Source organism: Lepisosteus oculatus, chromosome 4 (assembly GCF_040954835.1).
Source record: "Lepisosteus oculatus isolate fLepOcu1 chromosome 4, fLepOcu1.hap2, whole genome shotgun sequence".
Lineage (NCBI taxonomy): Eukaryota > Metazoa > Chordata > Actinopteri > Semionotiformes > Lepisosteidae > Lepisosteus > Lepisosteus oculatus.
In genome coordinates, this window is record NC_090699.1 from 63,849,639 (window position 1) to 63,869,553 (window position 19,915).

At 37.5% G+C, this 19,915-nt stretch overlaps 1 protein-coding gene across 2 annotated transcripts in view; it reads left to right on the forward strand.

Moving 5' to 3' along the window:
- The window catches only part of cacna2d3a (calcium channel, voltage-dependent, alpha 2/delta subunit 3a), a 180,020-nt gene that overhangs the window by 151,539 nt on the left and 8,566 nt on the right, over nucleotides 1-19,915 (forward strand). For both annotated transcript variants that reach the window (XM_006631128.3, XM_015348334.2), the window contains 8 exons: nucleotides 5,495-5,556; nucleotides 6,730-6,774; nucleotides 6,871-6,933; nucleotides 8,210-8,280; nucleotides 11,369-11,444; nucleotides 12,518-12,570; nucleotides 13,172-13,227; nucleotides 17,242-17,353. In XM_006631128.3, coding sequence (XP_006631191.1) covers nucleotides 5,495-5,556; nucleotides 6,730-6,774; nucleotides 6,871-6,933; nucleotides 8,210-8,280; nucleotides 11,369-11,444; nucleotides 12,518-12,570; nucleotides 13,172-13,227; nucleotides 17,242-17,353 — 538 coding nt within the window. The remainder of the gene's footprint in view (nucleotides 1-5,494; nucleotides 5,557-6,729; nucleotides 6,775-6,870; nucleotides 6,934-8,209; nucleotides 8,281-11,368; nucleotides 11,445-12,517; nucleotides 12,571-13,171; nucleotides 13,228-17,241; nucleotides 17,354-19,915) is intronic.

Here is a 19,915-nt window from a genome sequence, read left to right on the forward strand (position 1 = left end):
GCGATGTTGCTAAGGTAAAAGAAAGATGTTTAAACAATATGCTGCACATGTGGGTCGAATGTTAAGCCTGAATCAAATATCACCCCAAGATTTTTCAATTGAGACCGAAGCTCAAATTCATTACCATCCACAGACAGGGTTACAGGATTGGCTTTACAAAGTTGATGGGGGGTGCCAAAAAGCATGACTTCAGGTTTGTCACAGTTAAGATGAAGGAAATTTTGAGTCATCCAAGTTTTTGTGTCAGAGATGCAATATTCCACAATATGGGCATTCAGTCATGCATGTACAGAAATATGTTACATAACAATATAAATGAAGTCATATATTTAAAAAAAGATGCTTTGACAATATGAATTTGATTATTCTGAGTATTTCTTAGCGTGGGTGTTCTGGGCCATAGAAATATAGTACTTTCTTTCCCTTTGCAGCTGAATCTACAGTGCTGTGAGTGTTTCACACAGCACCAAGTTCAGAAGATGGTGAGAAAATATTTCTCGCCAGTCTCAGGAAACAGTCTCTACTCTGCTACCATATGCTCCCTTATTGCATGACTAGATACCAGGGAATTGTAACAGCCCACAGCAATATGACAGCTCTTGGTATAGAGGCATGAATTATATCAACATAATTTGTCAAAGTAAAAATATTTATTTTTCCTGTCCTAAAGGCAGCAATCCTGCTAAATGTGAAAGAAACCCAATGATACAGGTTTTAACTTATTTTAGTGCATGATGCAAAGTTGACGGGACATTCTTGCTTCCATTGGTTGGTCTGTCATGTTGCTCTTGGCTGCTTTTGTCTTTCTGTCCTTCTGTGAGCTTTCCTTGAGTTCTGCACTTGTTTGCTATCTTTTCCCAAGCATTGTGAAATCCCCTGCAAGCTCGCGCAGTATGTTTTGCACTTTTGTTTTGGAACTGATATCGTCAGGATGGAAAGCAGTTCTTTGGCTGTGTAAAAGGCAGCAGATGGAATTTCAGGTCACTGCGCGCCAAAATGCTTTTGCCTGTGATTCCCAAAACTTGCCCAAGAGCGGCGATTTTTAGACCGAAAACAAGCAGTGCGGTGTGCCAGCAGTGTTAACATTTCCATTGGTATTGTGTCTGCTCTTATGTTCAGTATGCTAGTAATTATTAACAACCACTGACAACAAATTTGTGACGAAGTTTATCATCTGATGTAAAAGATATAGTGATAATCACAATTGTGGTGATTTATGCTGCCATGAAAAAAGATAAAAGGATCGTCATTCGCTGATTATGTTGAAGCTACTGAGTCTCTCCAGTTTTGAGCAGAGAGATTATTGTATGAGAGAATCTGATTCCAGTATTCAAAATCCTGAAATGTATTGATTTACAGTAGTTAAACCAGTGGATTACCTCATGCTCAGCAGTGAGACAACATCACAAGGGCACAAATGGAAATTACGAGGAGCAGTAATTACGACTGGGAACAGGAGACACTTTTTTTTTATAAAGGGTTGTTGGTGGGTGCCTGGAGCTACCTGCCAAGTCGTGCTGTTGAAGCCAGTTCTCTGGAAACCTTCAAGAAACATCTGGAGGAGATCTTTGAAGTAATAAGCTACTAGGAACCAAACAAGTATGAGTCGAATAGTTTCCTCTCCATGGTAACATTCCTATATGCTTATATTCTAGACATTCAAGATCTTCTTTAATTTCTGTCTTTATCATATGAGATATTACGCACTTTGATTTACCCATTCACGCAGCTCAAACCTGCACGGATGTAATACTCTTTCATTTTTGTAATTGCACATGGTTGAACAAAGACTTAATCTGTAAATCTGGGTTGTCCTGCTCTAATTCGTTTCCCTGCTAATACAAACAGTAATAGATTTGTAGGATGTGGATTCAGTATCCTTTTAAGAGCAATGCAGTGCTTATGATTTCAGAAGATTTGTGATAACTTACTGTTTAATAACTGCTAACCTTTTCTTTCATTTAAATTGAACATCTAAACTCATTAGTATACAACATTCTCTTTCATGATTATGAATGGTGTTGATTTATAGCTTAAGGTTGCATGTGTTGTTTTTTTATGCCTCTGATAGACTCTAAAATACTGTTGCTAAAGGTCTTTGGGTTGTTTATTGACTGGCTGCTCCACTTAATCTGCACCTGTGCTGCCTTGTGGCTTTGCTAAAAGTAGAAATCGTGTGGACAAAGTGAATGCCAGAGATAAATATCTGTCAACGTACTTTCACCATTGAATTAATTGACCGGAACTGTAATAAAAATACAACAACTTCACTTCATAGATCTTTTTTCATCTGCAAAGCCTACAGTGCAGTTTTTGAACAGAGAAGGGGTGCAAGGTACTTCCAAAAATACTTTGAAAAAAAAAATAGGAAAAGGGGAAAGTTCTACTATATACCTCATTAACAAGTTCCAGAAAATAAATTTTACTCATCCCATTCCATTGCTCTAATGAGTGTTTATTATTCAAGTATGAGAAATATTAAAACTCCACAAGTACTGGGATAGCAGAATTTGTCATCTCTTCTCAGAATTAATATTGTTTCATATTCTTAGACATGGACAATTGAATGACTCAGCTTTGCCTCAGTAACAAATATTATGAGGTCAATGCATTTTTTAGTACTCCGTACAGAGCCCATCTAAAATCCAGAGGAGATAAACTAATTAGCTTTTTTGCATGATTTGCTATTGATGTGCTCATAATATTATGATAATAATTGGACAATTATTGGAATGTCAAGGCCACAGTTGACTAATTTGGTGGAGGGAAAACGAAGGCAGAGATTGATTATATAAGGGAAACATTTCTGTCGAAAATATTTCACATCCCTGTTTTTATTATTGTTCTTTGTGAGCTCAAAAATAGATGGTCTGTCCATTTTATATTAATGCAGGGGGATTATTTCATTTTGTTATGTGCTCAATCCGCATTAGACCACTGCCAGATTTCTAAACCATGGCCTAGATCATTGTCTCTGACCTTTGATGATAATGTCAGAGCTCACTGTTAAAGCTACAGTGCTTCTCGTACATCTGTATTCTGGTGTAAAAAGCTAAACTAATACTGCTTTTTCTGCCAGTTCAGATGTATCCTTCATTGTTTTTATCAAATGCAGATACTTGAAAATGGAATTGTTGCATGCAACGATGAATCACGTCCATCTTATTCTCATTCCTTTGAAAGAATGTTAAACACATACTGTTGAGTGTAATTACATTTCTGAAGTAAATTATCGTAATCTGTCACAAAGTATTTAATGACATAAACCAGGTGTAGAACTATTTTATACTAAAGAATAATATTAATACTGTAGGCCTAAAGAATGTATCTAAATGTCCTAATTTGGAATTGGTAGAAACTCAAAGATTTTGAATTTGTTTAATAAATAACAAAAATGTTATTTCTTTATATCTTTATACCATATATGTGAACCACAAGTGTGAAAAATCACTTGCAAAACTGCCTATAGGTATTTAGCAGTAACCTTTACACTTATAAAAAAAAAAGTCTTGCAGGATGTTTGCTTTTATTGAGAAAGAAAAAGCAAAAGTCACAGTTTTACAACACGCAAGATATCTGTTTCTCTGGTGGATTAAGTTAAGACAGATCACAGCTTTTCATATTTGATAACAATAACAAACGCTGCAAAAACAAGGCAGAAAGAAAACATACATTCTGTGCACATTGCACAAATCTCAAAGGGTAAAGGAATATGATATATTTTACCAAGCATAATTGAAAACAGCAAAAAAAGAGACAAGCTTCCCTATTTAAGTATAAGTCTAGAACAGAATAGGTCATAGACAAAAATATTATTGCAAGCTTCTTCTCCATGTCTTGATCTTTTGAATTTTATTGAGATCACAAGATAACTAATCAAAAGATTAAAAGTGATTCTAGTGAACTTAATAGATATTATGGTCTTCCAACATCTCTCTCGTTGTTTATGGATTTTTCTCAAAAGATCAAAATATTTGTAGAACCAATGAAAAAGAATGTCCCTTACTTTTGCATTTTTGAAAGTGCTATGCATTTTAAGAAATAAAACCTGTGCAGTGCTGCTCCTGCAAACTCTTGTGGCCTTTCAGGAGAATTTTCAGCTCCCAGATTTCAAAATACTTTCCAGGCCTACTGTTAAAAAAGAAAATAAACGGCATCTGTTACACTCAGATATTTAAACCGTGCAATACAAAGACCATATGTTCTTTTGAATCCTCCATTTTGACTTTTTCTTATTAAATATCACTTGCAATAGCATTTTTGGATGAGAATTGATATCTAGCAACTATAAACATTTGAGGTTCACAGCATGGTGAGACCAGGCTAAGGGCTCACTAGGTAACTGTCCCAGCCAAAAAGACTGGCCTTTGGCTTTCCAGTCTGACAGGGGGTTAATGCTGTGTAGTATCTGAAGGTGTAAACTGCAGAGCCCATACTGATGCAAGCTATACAGATGACATAGCACGAAGACTTTATTTTCTTTAATAAGTGGTGGATGTGCTTATACACAGAATACATCTCTGTCTGTGACACAGAGACTGCAGTGCTTTAGTATACCCTAAGGGACATGTTCGTCCATGTGGTGTGTTTGTTGGCAGAATCTGCAGTGAGCCTCCAGCAGTTTTTGTTTTGTTTACCATGAATGAATTTGCGTTAAAAAGACATTACTCGTTTTGTAATGTAGTGAATTTATCCAAAAGTCAGGAGAGCACACCATTCTTTCCTTTACAGAGTGTTAGACAGCTCTTTCATGTTCGAGTTGCTCTGTTAGCTTCTATTTGCTTGAGTAGAAGCCAGTGTCAAAGGGCAGGGACAGAATACAGAGTTTGTCATGGTCTTCATGTCCTAAACATTTTTCAGGAAACTTTCTAAAAGTCACTTTGCCCTCTAGTCTGCGACACCAATGCCTATTTTCTGTTTGATATGTTGCTATTTGTATTTCTATCAATAATCACACAGCAGCTGCAATACTGTACCAATTTGTAGCAATTTCCAAATCAATGCTCCAGTATAATAAAAGGGGACCTGGTGCTGTGCTTCAGATGAGATATTAAACTGAGCTCTTTTTGGCACTTAAAGATAATATTTCACTGTTCATAAGAATATGGGTGTGAATAAATGGTATCTTGGCTGAGCATTTGAATGGGCTTGAATGATCTAACCTAAATAAGTTCCCCTTTCAATACAAGCAGTGATTAACCAATACACTCCATCTGATCTGCTGCCTAGCTCATATTGAGTGCCATGTGTCAACCAGTTGAGTGCTGTACTTCAGCGGGGGATGAAATTCACACCTGTACTGTATGTAAATCACTTTGTTGGAGAGAAAAAAAAAACTTTCAAACATTTTTTTTAAGAAATGCTTTGCAGTCTTTGGAATGTCATTGTTAAAACACTTCAACAACACATTGTAAAATGTTTTTTGGAGTTTAACTGCTCTGCCACAGTTTCACTGCGACATTTCTCATTTTTAATTGTGAACACTCTTAAACAGCTGTAGGTATCCAGATGAAGCTGGAATTCTTCCAAAGAAAGTTCTGGACTGCTAGCCGACAGGTAGGCTGAAGTGCTTATTGTATTATATCGCAGGAAAGAATTTGGGTCTGATACAGCAATGGGTTTTTAGAACATGGCAGCTTTTTCATTTACTTAGCTTCCCAGCCAGCTCGCGGCAGGCTGTCACAGCACACAAGCCCGTGCACAGTGACTTACAGGGGAATGGCCTCTCTTCCGAAGGGCCAGACGATCCTGCACCCTCCACACACTCAAAGACGCATTGCCATCACTGGCAGTGGCAGTGCGCTAGTTCAATGAAGGGTCAGGCCTGATCTTCGGGTCGCTTGGGGGCCTCTCTCTCATGGCACCTGTTGTGAACAGTCCCTTCCGGGCCCTATGCAGACGACACGGTCCAGAATTGTGAGGTAACACTGGGGAAAAAGTCATGCAGGGGAGGGTATGGAGACAGGGGGCGTGTCCAAGGGGTGCAGGTGTCCAGGGGGAGTGAGTCCGGGGCGAACGATCCAAGAGAAAATCCTAACAGGTAATCCAAGACAGAAGCTAAAGGGGGGGGGGATCAGGAACAGAAGGTTAAAACCATGAGGGAGCCAGATGCAGCAGGACCCGGGCTCTCACGAAACGGAATTCTATGAGGAGCCTCGAGTGACGTCTGCGTCTGGCTTTTAAGGAGGAACTGAAATAGGGAACAGGTGTGGGTAATGGGAGAGAACGAGGAAGGGCTGGAGCGCCCTTAAGAGGAGGAGTAGCGATCGTGACAGCACCCTGGAATGAAGCCCCTGCTCCCTCCTCCAGTTCAAACAGGCCACGTGCGGTCTTCCTGTCTCGGAGAACGGGCGAGCCATCCCAGCTCTGTGCAGCAGAGGGGGATCGTTTTTCCTGAGTCATCGTCTTCTGCGTGGCACTATCTCCAAGCTACACCTGCAGGACCCACCAGTAGTTCATTTTAGGGAGCTAGAGGGTCCCTTGCGGACATCCTCAAGACTTTCACAGAGTGCCACTTGAATGACTTACCACCATTCTGTTCATAAAAGCCCCAGGCTCTTCAGCATGTCAACTGAGCCACTACTGACAACCTCTTCACATTGTACAGTACATCATCGCTTCTGGTAAAGTGACTAAAAAATATAAGAATTTTGTATTCAGTCATTGAGAGACTAGATCAGCTGCAAGTGTTGTGTTAATTGTTTTTATTATTCTTTGACTGTTATTCAGTGTGCTGCCCTTGATGGGAAGTGTTCAATAAGCTGTGACAATGAAGTAAGTGCATTTATTTGAAAACTATTATTTTTCCCTTTTTTCTTGTGTCAGTGATTAGATGCTGTTTCATTTGGTTTTATTTTCTTTTTCAAACAGAATATCAACTGTTACCTCATTGACAACAATGGTTTTATTTTGGTTTCAGAAGATTACTCCCAGGTAAGACATTCTGACATTTATGTTTTTATTCTCATTCAAGTTAAATCCCAGAATATTTGAACTCCCTATATCCAGCAGTTTAATATGACATACTGTAAGTGGTTCTGTGTTTAAAGCAGAGGAGATCTAGAGGTCCAGTATGACTCCATGTCTTTACATTACTTTCTAGTTTGCAACACCATCAATAAATAAATAAATGACTGGATAGATCTATTTTTTCAAGTAAGTGAAAGTCTTTTGAAACAGCTAAGGTTTTTTTTTGCAATGTTATATACAGTTTGGTAAATTTATTGTCATCTTCAATTAGTTTTACCATGCATTCAGAATTCTAATAAGATTCATTGTAATTGTCAATATAAAACTCCTGGCCCTGCAAGAGAATTGTATATGTCAAGATACAGTATTTGAAGGTATGAGTGGAGCTCCCTGTAATGTGTTGTCAAAACCATCAGGCTATCTACTAGGCAGATTATGGATTCTGACATCACCTGAAGCAAGATTATTTATATCCCAGAGCAGTCAACTTGAATCTATATCTATGCAGTAAAGCCACTCATTATGTTTGTAGAACCCTTAATTAATAGGCATTCACGTATTATTACGTATTATTACGGTAGATGATTGAAGGTTACCATGAAAACTAGCTTACGCAGTACATCAGACCATAGAAAGGATTTTGTTGTGTTACACTAGGGGTATAAAACTCAGGTCCTGTAGGGCCTGGTGTCGGTCTCTTCTACCCTCTGTTCCACTTCAGTTCTTGGTTACATAATTGGCTTAATTACTTAATGAACAGTAGAATTCTTAATACTTAAATCAGGACTCAAAGGTGTTTTATACAGTAGTTAATAGTGTTTAGTTTTTTTTTACTGGAGGACTTTTTAGAAACATCATCTGTAAAAGACCTTAGGAGAAATCTTTTCTACTGTACAGTATGTCAAGAAAATAATTAGGTTTATTAATTGAGGACTCAGGTTGGAACAAAGACCTGAAGACACCGAGCCTACCAGGAATGGAGTTTGACACCACTCTTCCAAAATCCCGTTTCATGATCTTCTCTAGCCAACTGTGTAAGAGTCGCTTGACTCCTTTTCAAGTTGCTTGGATTATTGCCATGATTATTACCATCTTCCTGCTACTTTCACTTTTGGGATTTTGGTTGGGCTGGTCAACGGCTACCAAAGATGCTTTTGTCCAATCCTTGTCACTTCTGATTTCTTATTCATCTTTAAAGTGTTTTTTCCTCACTTTTCTTCAAAACCATGCGCCTTCCAAGACGGGGACCTTCTTTGGTGAAGTGGAAGGAGCCGTGATGAACAAATTGTTAATAATGGGCTCATTTAAAAGGTAAAAATGAATATGTGCCTGTAATTACAGAACGCGCTCTCCAAAAAGCATTTGGATAAAGTCCTTTCTCAAGTATTATACCCGCCTTATAGAAAAAATGAGACATAAGCAGAAATAGTTTGAAGTATTAAGGTCTCACATCAAGAGGTGTAGTTACAGTATGTCACCTACAGTACTGCTCACAGACACTGACAACATTAAGCAAGCAAATCACATAGGAGAATTCTGAGGCATCCTTGGTCTTCTAAGAACAAATGTGAGTTCAAGGATTAGTTAAAATCTTGTTTTGAATATGAGGTCTTAATACAATAAAGAAGGGAGATTGAGAAAAGACATCTGGATCTACAACATTTCTACATCTAAGTATGTAAGCAGTGAAGCCTGACAAACTTTTAGAAATGATTAATGGAGGAATGTAGGAGGCACATTACATATGTGGTTGCATTGTTCCTCATGTAGAGTTTGTCCCATTTGTTTTGAAGAAGTTTAATAACTAATGAAATCCAGTATCTGCAGTTACTGTGGCTTGTATTTGACATAGAAAAGGGTTTAATTTACTTCTATGCTTTGTTGTCTTCTAGATATATCCATGGAAATAAAAATACATACAAATATTCAATTTTTACTATTTTATCATTATTTAAGAATGCGAGGTTATGCACTATGTCTGATTTTGGTCTTCTATAACTGTAATTAGAATATTGCTTATTGGTATTTGTTCTAAATCTCTTCAGAAGTGAGATGCTGTTTATTCCGAATTTCCTTTGATTTGCAAGTTCTTTGATAACTGTCACTGGTAGCCATTTGCATAGAGAAAGCCTGAAGGATCATAACATTTGATTTCTCATTTTAAATCACTGTACGTTGTAAAAGCATATTCTAAAAAAGTGTCTGGTTTTCCCTGAAATTCAATTGTCAAGTTAGTGGACCATAAAAATCCAGTAAATGTATCTGTTCCTTAAATATATTGCTGTATGTTGAAAGAAATACTGCAGAATTTATATTCTTAGGAAACTTCAGAAAATGCTGCTGCGTGTCTCACATAATACTATACAGTACGATCACTGTGACGTAGCCGAAGGAAATTGAATTCCAACTTCATATGTTGTGGTGTGAAAATGATGCCACTTGTGCTGAAGTGTTTGTGGGGAACCAAGTTTTGAGTGTATTACTTGAGCTATAATTAAGAATAGGAATTATTGCTGCCAAATGTTTGCCACATTTTTATTTTACTGAGATAAAATGAACTGTTAATGCTGTAAATTTTACTGGATTGTATTTAATTGAATCAAGATAAGTATTATGTCTCACTAGTGCTGTGAATGAGAAGAAGCCAGGCTTTTCCCCAGGCAGCAAATAGGACTGATTTGTTCTTTTTGTGTCCAGCATGCTATTAATAACACACTACAGATTGCAAATTCCTGAACAGGATAAACTTCTAAAAGGTGCAGTTTTCACACAGTGTTCACTTGATGTGATTCTGACCTGAATGTTACACTTCGTAATTTTATTATTCAAATTCCTGGTAAAAAAAAAAATATATATAAAGACCTCCCTGACAGCACCTCTCATAGTTCATACTTGTCACAAACACTGCATGTGTCCACCAGGCGAGAGTACTCAATTGTGGCAGATGGTGTGATGATTTTGGAATATGTTGAAGGTGAGGAGTGCTGAGACACTCAGTGCCTTCCGAGTTCAGCCAGGGAAATCTCTCCCTCTTCTCAGCAGGCACTGGAGTTGGCAAGGCCCAGTGTCTGGAGCAGCTCTGGTAGCTCAGGTCCAGTTCCAGACTAGGGTCAGAGGTTGCACGGGGTAATATAAGATTGTTTTGGCAGTCTAATTCGTTCTTCTTCAGGACTCAATAATGTTCAGGTCTGCTGTAGTGTGAGGCCAACCTTTTGCTGTGGTGAACTTATTGTTGTTTGAGAAAAAGAGACAGAGGTTCAGATCCTGGCTAAATGCCTCATTGCTGCCATGACTCAGATTAATGAGAGAGGCAATCGGTTATCTAGCAGTATGGTGATGTCACTCCCCAGGATTTCCAAGAGTTTTCAAGCCTCCTGCAGGGTGAGATGAGCTCTTGCCCCACTGTTTGTGTGTGCTGTCCTCACCAGACATTCAGAGGTTCCTGAAAGAGATATCAAATCAAGATTCAGGATCTAACAGCTGGCTCCAGTTCTGATGCAGAAACACTTTCGACAGCTCCAGTGACTACAACTACTGCCTGTGTCCCAAAGAAGTTCCTTCTACTCCAGCTGTTGTCGCCTGTTCACTTAAAAAGTCTAGAACCTTACCAAATCTGGATAATTCCCAAAATGGAGCTGTATACAATTTTATTTTCATTAATACATCACATTAATTACATTAGCTGTGTTTCCGAAAGCTCTCAGGAGTAAGTTCTGTACAAAATTTCAGCAAAATCAGTCTGGAAGTCTTAAGAGATTAATCCAATCAGAATTTCTTAATTTCTTAATTAAGGCTTCTTCAGTTTTTGACAGTGCCTGGGTATTGTAGTGGTGCAGGTTAAAGGTCAACCTTGAAGCTTTTTGACCACAATACAATATACAGTATCTGTCATACATAAGTACAGAAAATTAAGTCTGGAATAAAATATTTTAGAGGGTTTGTTTTTCCCCGAGTCCTGGATATTTGGGGGGGTTTGTCTATTCACGGGTTGACCTTCACGGGTTGACATATTTCATGAATACAAAATCTCATCATCGTGTCCACGTTTGACATTTTTAAAGTCCGGCTCCCCTGAGTTGTCTAAACAATAGTTATGCGGTTGTTCTTGTTAAATCTCTCCCTTGTGGCATGTGAGATGAACATGAGATAAATGGGACACAGTGGGCTTTTCTTACTCATTTCAGTGCTTTGATCTCAGTAGAAAATTGCAGGATATTTTGTAGGCATTTGTACTTAAAGAGACCAAAATAAAGGCTGAAAGGAATTTTAGTGGGCATCTAAATCGGAGAGGAAGTTGTTAGCTTGTGAAATCCTAGCATTCTTTACCCTTATATTGCATTTAAGTACACTCAGGAATGGTACTTTATTATACTGTATGATTATTGCTTCTTCTTTCTAGGGTTACGCTTTACGACTATCAAGCCATCTGTAAAATCTTCGCTGAAAGCAGCGACAGTTCAAACAGTTTATTAGACGTAAGTATTTTGACGAAATGAGCATTTTCCAAAGCTATGCAGAGCCACTCTGTATTAAATGATCATCCTGGGAGTGGAAATGACGCGTTTGTGACACAACACCAGGCATGAAACAGAGCCAACACAAGCACAGCGATATATGGTCATGTTCATGAGACTGGGCCTGCCGCAGATGCTTATACCCAAAACTGGCTCTTTTGCAAAAGGTTACAAAAGTGTGATACCATTTTCTTTTTAAGACGGGGGGGAGTCATTTTGTTATAGGAAGCATCTAAATCTGTCTGCCTCATGGTGCTGTCTATTTTCTGCGTTCCACTGTTGTTTCTTAGTCATTGGGTGCACTAATTCACTGTCATAAGCAAGAATTTCTCAGGAAAGATCTCTCAAAACACAGTGCCAGGAAGTGTCCTGAGAAAGCAAGTTAGCACTGTGTCGCTTGTATAGCTCGATAATCTAAAAAAGCTTTATGGTTCTACTGATATACAGTATCTGCCAACCTCATCCCTGGCATTCCTCTTAGAGATGTCTCTTCACCACATTTATTATATTACATTATCTTATTTATTTATTTCTGTATTCATAAATGTCATACAATATGCACCAGATTATAAATATAAAACTCAGATGCATTATAAAATATTCCTTTAATTTTGTGATTTTACTTTGTTCTGTTTCTTTATATATAGTACCAAATATCATGCGTGTTGATACAGCTGTACTTGCTAGATTCCCATTTACCATGGTTTTGTGGTCTGGGGTTTACCAGCAGGCTATGATTAAGTTCCAGATGGTCACAAAAACCACCTTAAAAAGGAGATACCAAAATGCTCCTTTTCCTATCTCCCTGTTAATATGAAAGTGTTTGATTTATTTGCTGCGATCTGTGTCGCTGTTCTTATCTCAGAGGTGGTCCCCACACAAGACAATATGGGAAGCCACTTCCTTAATGACTTGAAATACTTTGTGCTATTTTGTCAATCATGAGACTGTAAATGAACATACATCTTGATGCTTCAAGAAGGATGAAAATACTGTATATAGTGATTGCTCACAATATTTTTTTTCTCCTTAAGCCTTATTTTGCCTTCTTTGGTGTTATTAAATGGATCATGACCGAAATTATCATGTGAGTAAAAGTCCAGTAATCTTTTTTTGTTGTTGTTGTTCTGCTGTGTTTTTTGTTTGGAATCGATTCTTTGTGATAATTGTTTTTAGTGTCGAGAAAATGTCCCCAGCATTGAAAAGAGGTAATGACAACCTTATGTATCTATTACTGTAGTTGGTGTCTACCAGCTCACAATTCAGACTGAGCCTTGTGTGGCTACAGTACAATTTCAAGAACATGCACTCTGGGTGGCCTAGAGTGTGATTTCAAATTCTCATTATTTTCTAAGTGGGAATCCCAAATGGATTTATTACTTTTCTGTTACAGATTTTATTATTTGCACTAGAATTTCTGTCTCTTTCATTTTGATTTTCTCTTTGACTTCTCACCCAGTAATTACCACGCTGTCCTGGTCAATTAAAAACACTTCTCTCTAAGTAATACTCTTTCCCAATAAATGTGCACATTGTAGATATTTCTTTAAATACACCCTTTTCCTTCGTAGACCCCTTTTTACCCCTTGAGAGGAAATCACATTTAAAAAGGCCACTGTAAAGTTATTGGTAATTATTTGAAAATAGGTTATTTTAATGTTTTCTTTTTTTGCTTGTTTTTCTTTTAGATTTTTGGTGGAGTTCAATATGTATGGCTGGTGGAATGTAGACCTCACAGCCAAAGGTGAGTTTGTTGAAGAAAAATGATATATTTAACTATCTGCCATCCAAGCCACACATTTGCAATGGCAAAAATTTTATTCACATATTTCCATTCTGTGGGTGCCCACAGATCCTGATAATTTCTTGTGGTGAAAATAAAGGACTGCAGTGGCTCCATGACTTACATTAACAGGGGATCTGGTGTTGAGCAAATGCTGGGTCTGTGTCTGATTTCCAAAATTCATGCTGCTAGCGGCAAGGATGGAAATACTGTGACAATCCCATTGCATGACGATTTGACCCATTTTGGCTCTTACAAGCTGCAGGCTCTTTTATATAAACCAGCATCAGGTGCAAAATATTTCATGCATGTCACTTTATTCAGGATACATTTGCCGAAACATTTGGAGTTAAAAAATATTTGTTTTAAAAAAAATCTATTAATATAAATGCTTTTTGGCTTCATCAGTCTTGACTCGATCTTTATAAGAGCCTTATGCTTATAAAACCTGAACTCGATCAAACAGTGTTGAAGTCTTATTTTCAGCCCTGTACAGTAGCTCTTGGTCCAACTTGTTTGACTGCGAAGCACCACATAACATGAACCAATAATGACCAGGCTCACATGTTTTAGGTTTGTTTTATTGTCAGGTTGACACCCACAAAAGCAACATTAACAAGGTGAAAAAATGCTGTACCTTTATACTTCATAATATGACCTGATTATGTATGTAGTGTGCTTTATTACTATATTATTATTCTATATCAAAGTGTATCACTGTTAAAATCAGTGCAGCCTAAAATGATGACGAGCAGATCTGAATCAAAATCCATGTAATATTTTTTTACATGCATGTTATATAAATAATCTCTAATATATGGTAAAAAACAAACAACACATGATGTGTGTCTAATGTCTGTTAAATCTGGAAGTAGTAGGCAATTGTTAATACTATTTTACAACAGTACATAAACTAGTTAAATATTCATTTTTGTTTAAGCTTCATCTTTATTCTTTAGTATTTTTGTATTCTATAAAACCAGGATTGCAGTAGTTACTAAAGGTACAGTAGTTTACTCAGAAAAAAATGTTTATCTAAAATTTCATAACAAGCAATAATAGAATACCATCAGTTTCCCTTCCTGTGTTATGCTCCAGTTATTTATGTATGTATACATGTAAGGACCACTATAATGCTTTAATCAACATGCTCAAAGCAATACATCAATTATTTTCATTAACAGGGAGCGTAATTTTAAAAACTTGCATATGAGTGTGAAAGAAGAATGCCATATATCTGAAAAAAATGAAAAGAAAATAGTACTAGGGCCTATGGACCAAAAAAATTAAATAAAAATAAAGTGTGATTGACGGTCCTTTGGGACACATTAATTATTTTCCAAGAAAAGACAGCTGTAGAGTTGATTGTAGCATGGGGATAAAGTTTCACACAGTGCTGACTGGAGTTCCGTTTTGCCCTGTTGTAAAACAATAGAAACACAATACTGTGACAATACTCCAGTTGTGAAACAAATCTGAAATCCACATAAGTTAATGCAGATGATTGCCCATCACAGCTGGTTGAACTGCCATGTGTCATACTGAATACATCAGTCAGTGCTCAAATAGAAATCTTTGAATAGGTTGTGAGCAGGAAAATACTTTTAACTTTTGTGAGTCAATATAGTAATTCTGGAAGGTTTGAGCGTGTTCTTTAGCTGATTAAAATGCATTCATTAGAAATGTTGTGATTACAGGAATACATATTTTTTCTGTTATAAATTGGCAGGGGGAGTTTGCCTGAATTTTAACCTGAATGTTGATACCGTATCAATACTTTGCTCTAGCTTTTACTGAACACATACAGTAGCACTCCATAACTGAGTGTGTTTTGCAAAGATTTCAAGGTTAGGAAACTACATGCTAGGGACTTTTAAAAAATATTTAGAAAGAATACTGCTAGTTTTAATTCTAAAAACCCTATACTTAATTAGCACATTAGCTGTTCTAATGTTCTGTGGTCCATTGTGCTTAGTAACCTTATAAAGACAACTTTTAAAAAAACAAGAACAAAAAAAAAAGATCTCACCCCAAATCGTGTTTTATATTTTTTTTAAATCCCGTCAAAATCCCAGTGATTTCTATTATTAATACTAGTATTAGTACAGTAACAGTAATGCAAAATGTGCACACCAGATCATGAGAAACGTGAGGTCCGCAGTCATGATATAAAAGTATATAAAGGGAAAAGCTTTTAAATGTCCTGTTTTAAAAAAAAGTTTCAAAGGAACAAAATAATCTAAAAGCGAGTGTAGAATATATATTAGCAACTCATAGAAATGTATAGTACTGTACATCACCGTACGGCCATTGCAATTCAACCCAGCAAGAGTTTCTTCAGAGAACATTCTGCTTTGCCTTTTGGATGTTTTCTGTCATGAAACTGTTTTGACTTCAAGATCTTAGAAACTCAGCAAGGCTGGTCTGGTCAGTACTGGGTTGGGAGACCTCTAAGGAAAACCATCGTGCAGCTCTAAGTGTTGATGGCGAACCACTGTAGACCAGAGGGAGTGCCAATCGCTAACCTGAATTTCCAAAGGGATTCCTCAGCTTGGTAGCCAGAGACACCATGCTGTGTGAGGTGCTATCTTTCAAACAAGACAATAACTGAGTTCAGGACTAATTGCTCATTAAAAGATCCCATAGCATTGTTGGAACAGTAGGGGTGTTAACCCAGGTTGTTGTCCTTGATGAATGACATTCTGGGCTTGTCCAATCTGGCCACTTAAATGTCAGGCAGTTAGCTGTGTCACCATGTGTGGACTGCAAAAGCAAAAAGTATAACGTTTATTCCATGCTGAAAAGAGAAGATGGGAAAACACAATATTTTTGCTGTGAAGCCTTCTTCAGGTATGAGAAAGACAGGGCAGACAGCAAAGATTAAATAGCACAGAACACCAAAAGCTGGGAGAGGGGAGGAGGCAGGAGGGGCAGAGAGGCCACTCAGGAAGTGCAAAATAGAGAAGGGTGAAGAAAGGTGTGAAGTCAAAACCTGCATGAGAATAGAGAAGATCACACGAAAATAAGTCGGTCATGGAGAGAAGGTGTGAACCCAGTTTCAGGATGAGTTTCGTTTCTGTTGTCTTTCTGCTACGGGAGTTGAGAAACCCTTCTTTGAGAACAGAGACAGGGAGATCAGTGTGATCGTGGCCGTCTGAGGTGAAATGAGAAACACTCAAAGGTCCTTCTTAATCCTATTGATTGTGCAATAGAGATATTTCCCACTTATCCTCTTGATCCGCTGTGTAGTGGGGTTGTTGGTGCACAAGAGCTGCCATGAGTCACCATGTGTCTGCTGCACTTCACTGGTGGGTGAAGTGGTTCTTCCCCTAGAAGCAAAATACTTTAGGATCCTTCCATTCAAAAAGCTTTACAGTATGTACAGTTAGTGCAAAGAGTAATAATGGTTTGGATGGGGATCTTTGAGTCACACAACAGTGGCTTATCAACTCTTGAAGATCATCATTGAAAGAAGAAAACAAGAATAATTAGTAAATGCACACTAATGTATTTAAATATGTTTACATACAAGGAAACGTCTCAAACTTCCTAAAGGGTTTTGGAATACTTGCAGTACCTAAGAATGAGCACAAGGTGGCAGCAACTCAAAAGTAATCATTTAACAGAACAGTTTCTCTTTGATCTGTTACTTCTTTTAGTTTTCGTGTAAAGTTTTCCAAGTGGCCGCAGAATTTCTGCGCTTGTTTTGAGATCCCCAGAATTAAAAGAAATTAGGTCTTTATTTTTTTTTTAAAAAGCTGCCAGTCATATAGAGGAGTTATACGAGTACAGTGCTGCTGTTCATTGCATTGAATTAACCGATGGTGCTCACAACTGTTCTACCACATTTACAATCGTAGATTGGTTTGAAATGGGGGGAATGTGATGACTTTGGTCAGATTTTTCCAAATGTAAGAGACTCTGCAGACTAATGCAAAACTCTCATGTTTATGCCGGTGCGTTGTCTCCTTCCAGCACAAAGAGGGAAACCCATGCTGGTACCCTGTGACACTGAATACCCTGCTTTCGTCTCTGAACGCACCATCAAGGAGACCACGGGCAACATTGATTGCGAGGGATGCATCAAGTAAGAAATATTTCTGTCTTGCCCACGCATACTGTTTTTTTTTACAGCTCGTTTCAACCACTGCAGATCTCTTAAGATCTCGTCAGTACAGTAAGTGTACAGTAGAAATCAATACAGTATTATCCTCAAAACACGCTACACAAAGTGGTGTATTATTTTCCCTTAAATTTATGTTGTCCTTCTTCTAGGCTGTGTAAAGTGCAATAGTGATAGATAATAGGAACTATGTTCACAGTACCTGATCGTGTTCACGTCATAGGCATACAGTACGCAATGCGTGTTCTATGCATACTTTCTATACAGTGTTGTGCTTGTCGTTTTTGGGTTAAGAATGGCCTTAGACACATTTCCTCCAGCTACTGACCCCTTAGCCCTTGCCTGCAGTTGAAGGAGGAGAGGAAGAAACTCCTTGAGTTCTGGCTGCCCTGTAGAGTTCCCTGTAAGGGCCTCTATACTACCCCGGAGTGGACCACCCTCTGCTCTGAAGGAAGGCCCCAAATCTTTAAAAAAAAAAACAACTAAAGTATTCCATTCAACAAATGAAACTGTAAACCTAATTATTTCAGTTTAATGGTAGACCTGAGCGCACGTCTGTGCATAAATCGTAAGAGACTGCAACATCGCCGGTTATTATCACAGCTTTTTTTTTTTCTCAGTTTGCTCACAAACCGTTTCAGACTCTGTTAGTTTAATGGAGTATTCACTGCAGGTATTTTAATACATTTTTATGATTTTTTTTTGTTTTCTGACATGAATTATTGAATTACTGAGACAAACTGATTCTTAGACCTCTTAAAAGCCAGGTGTGCAGTACACAGGACTATTTTTAAAATCTTTACATAACATTAACTATTACGCTTGAAAAAAAAATATAGAGATCTTATTGTTCATCTCGTTTCCATAAGCAAACTATTACAGTCTGGAAATCAACTTGTATTTTCCATGCATTTTTAAACTGATGAAAAGCAAATTCAATTTTGACTTATGCTCAGGGTAAAGTATATTTTAGAAATGTTTTACCTCTCTGGTAGCTTTTTAAAGGACTTTGGCTAGCAAAGTAAAGCACCTAATAGTACTGTATGTAGTTAATGCATTCACAGTGCGTCTTTGTCTGTGAAATCTCTTGCAGTTCTTAATCTTGCTAAAGCCCAAGTGTTTCCCTTGCAGCAATATTATCCCAAATCAATCATTCAGTCCCCAAACACAGGGAGCCTAGAGACACAGCTGTTTGGCAAGAGAATTCTCTGATGGTTCAAGTGCAAGGAAGTTGTCTCTCCCTTAGTAGAGAGTTGCTGCTCTATTATCCATTATTCTTTTAGAAAATCCAGGCTGGATAAAGTGAAGCTGATTGATTGATCTCAAATGTTTTGACAAGCAGCTTTCTACTGCACCGAGGAACAATGAGACATCAATGTAATTTTAAAAGGCGCACAGGTTCCTGCAAACATGCACAAAGTTGGACAAGCACAGCTGGGTTTTGGACGTATTCCACGAATTACAGCTGTGAAATTAATCCCCCATTAAATGTGGTGTCTTATAAACGCTGTGATTAATGATTGAAATTTAAATATTTAATCCCTGCGTGAAATCCATGCCTACCTTGTATGCACTGATTTCACTAGTTAGTAACGTACCCAGGAACTGTATTCTTTTCATCGATCTACTTTTTTTGGGGTCAGAATATTTATGAAATAGAAGTAGAAATAAAAAAAATGGTTTTAAAACAGAAAAACAAAAAATACAATGGGCCCTGCTTTCAATAATCAGACAACACTCAATCCCCAAAGAAAGGCAAGGGTGGACTTTCCTGGTGTCTAAGTACTGAGGAATTTCTAAAAGGCATCATTCAGAACAGCCTTAATCTTATACTATTATGCCCTTAGATAAGTGTAATCAGTGTGATTTGGAAGACACCAGAAAGGGGTGATAGAAGCCGACCCAAACAAGTAGTTTAAGGATGAGGTGCTCATATAGATAGGAGGGTCCTTCAGGTTTTCCAGGAAAACAGCAAGTGTTACCTCACCATTTAACCATAGACTCCACTGATTACATCCTACTTGTATAAATTAAATAAAGTTGAATACCTTAGCATGCAACAGCAAGGTTAATAAAAGGCTATCATGCTAATTATACCACAAAAAGCCTAAAGAAAAAAACTAAATAAACAAGGATCCTTTTGATTAAGGAGCTTGGATGAATCCATCAGACCTGTGGTTAAGATCAGGTTGGTTTTAAGTAGTGATTATTTGATGAGAGGTTGATTCTATTCTAATCTAAAATTGCTGCATTATAGCTGCTTACTGACATGTTCTGTTAATCAGTATTTTGGCTTTCTTGGTTAAAAAGGAATAAGGATGAGATAATAAGAAGGTATCATTACTCTTTAGACAGTTTACGTATGTAGTACTTCATATTGTTGACTCATCGTATTCTTTCTGTTTTTTGAAGTCCTCTATTCACTTTGGGAGAGAGGTTTCAATGGTAACCATTTGCCAGTAGAAAGACTGGAATTAGTTGTAACAAGTACAGCTTGATTTTTGTTCCAGAAAAAACATTTCATAG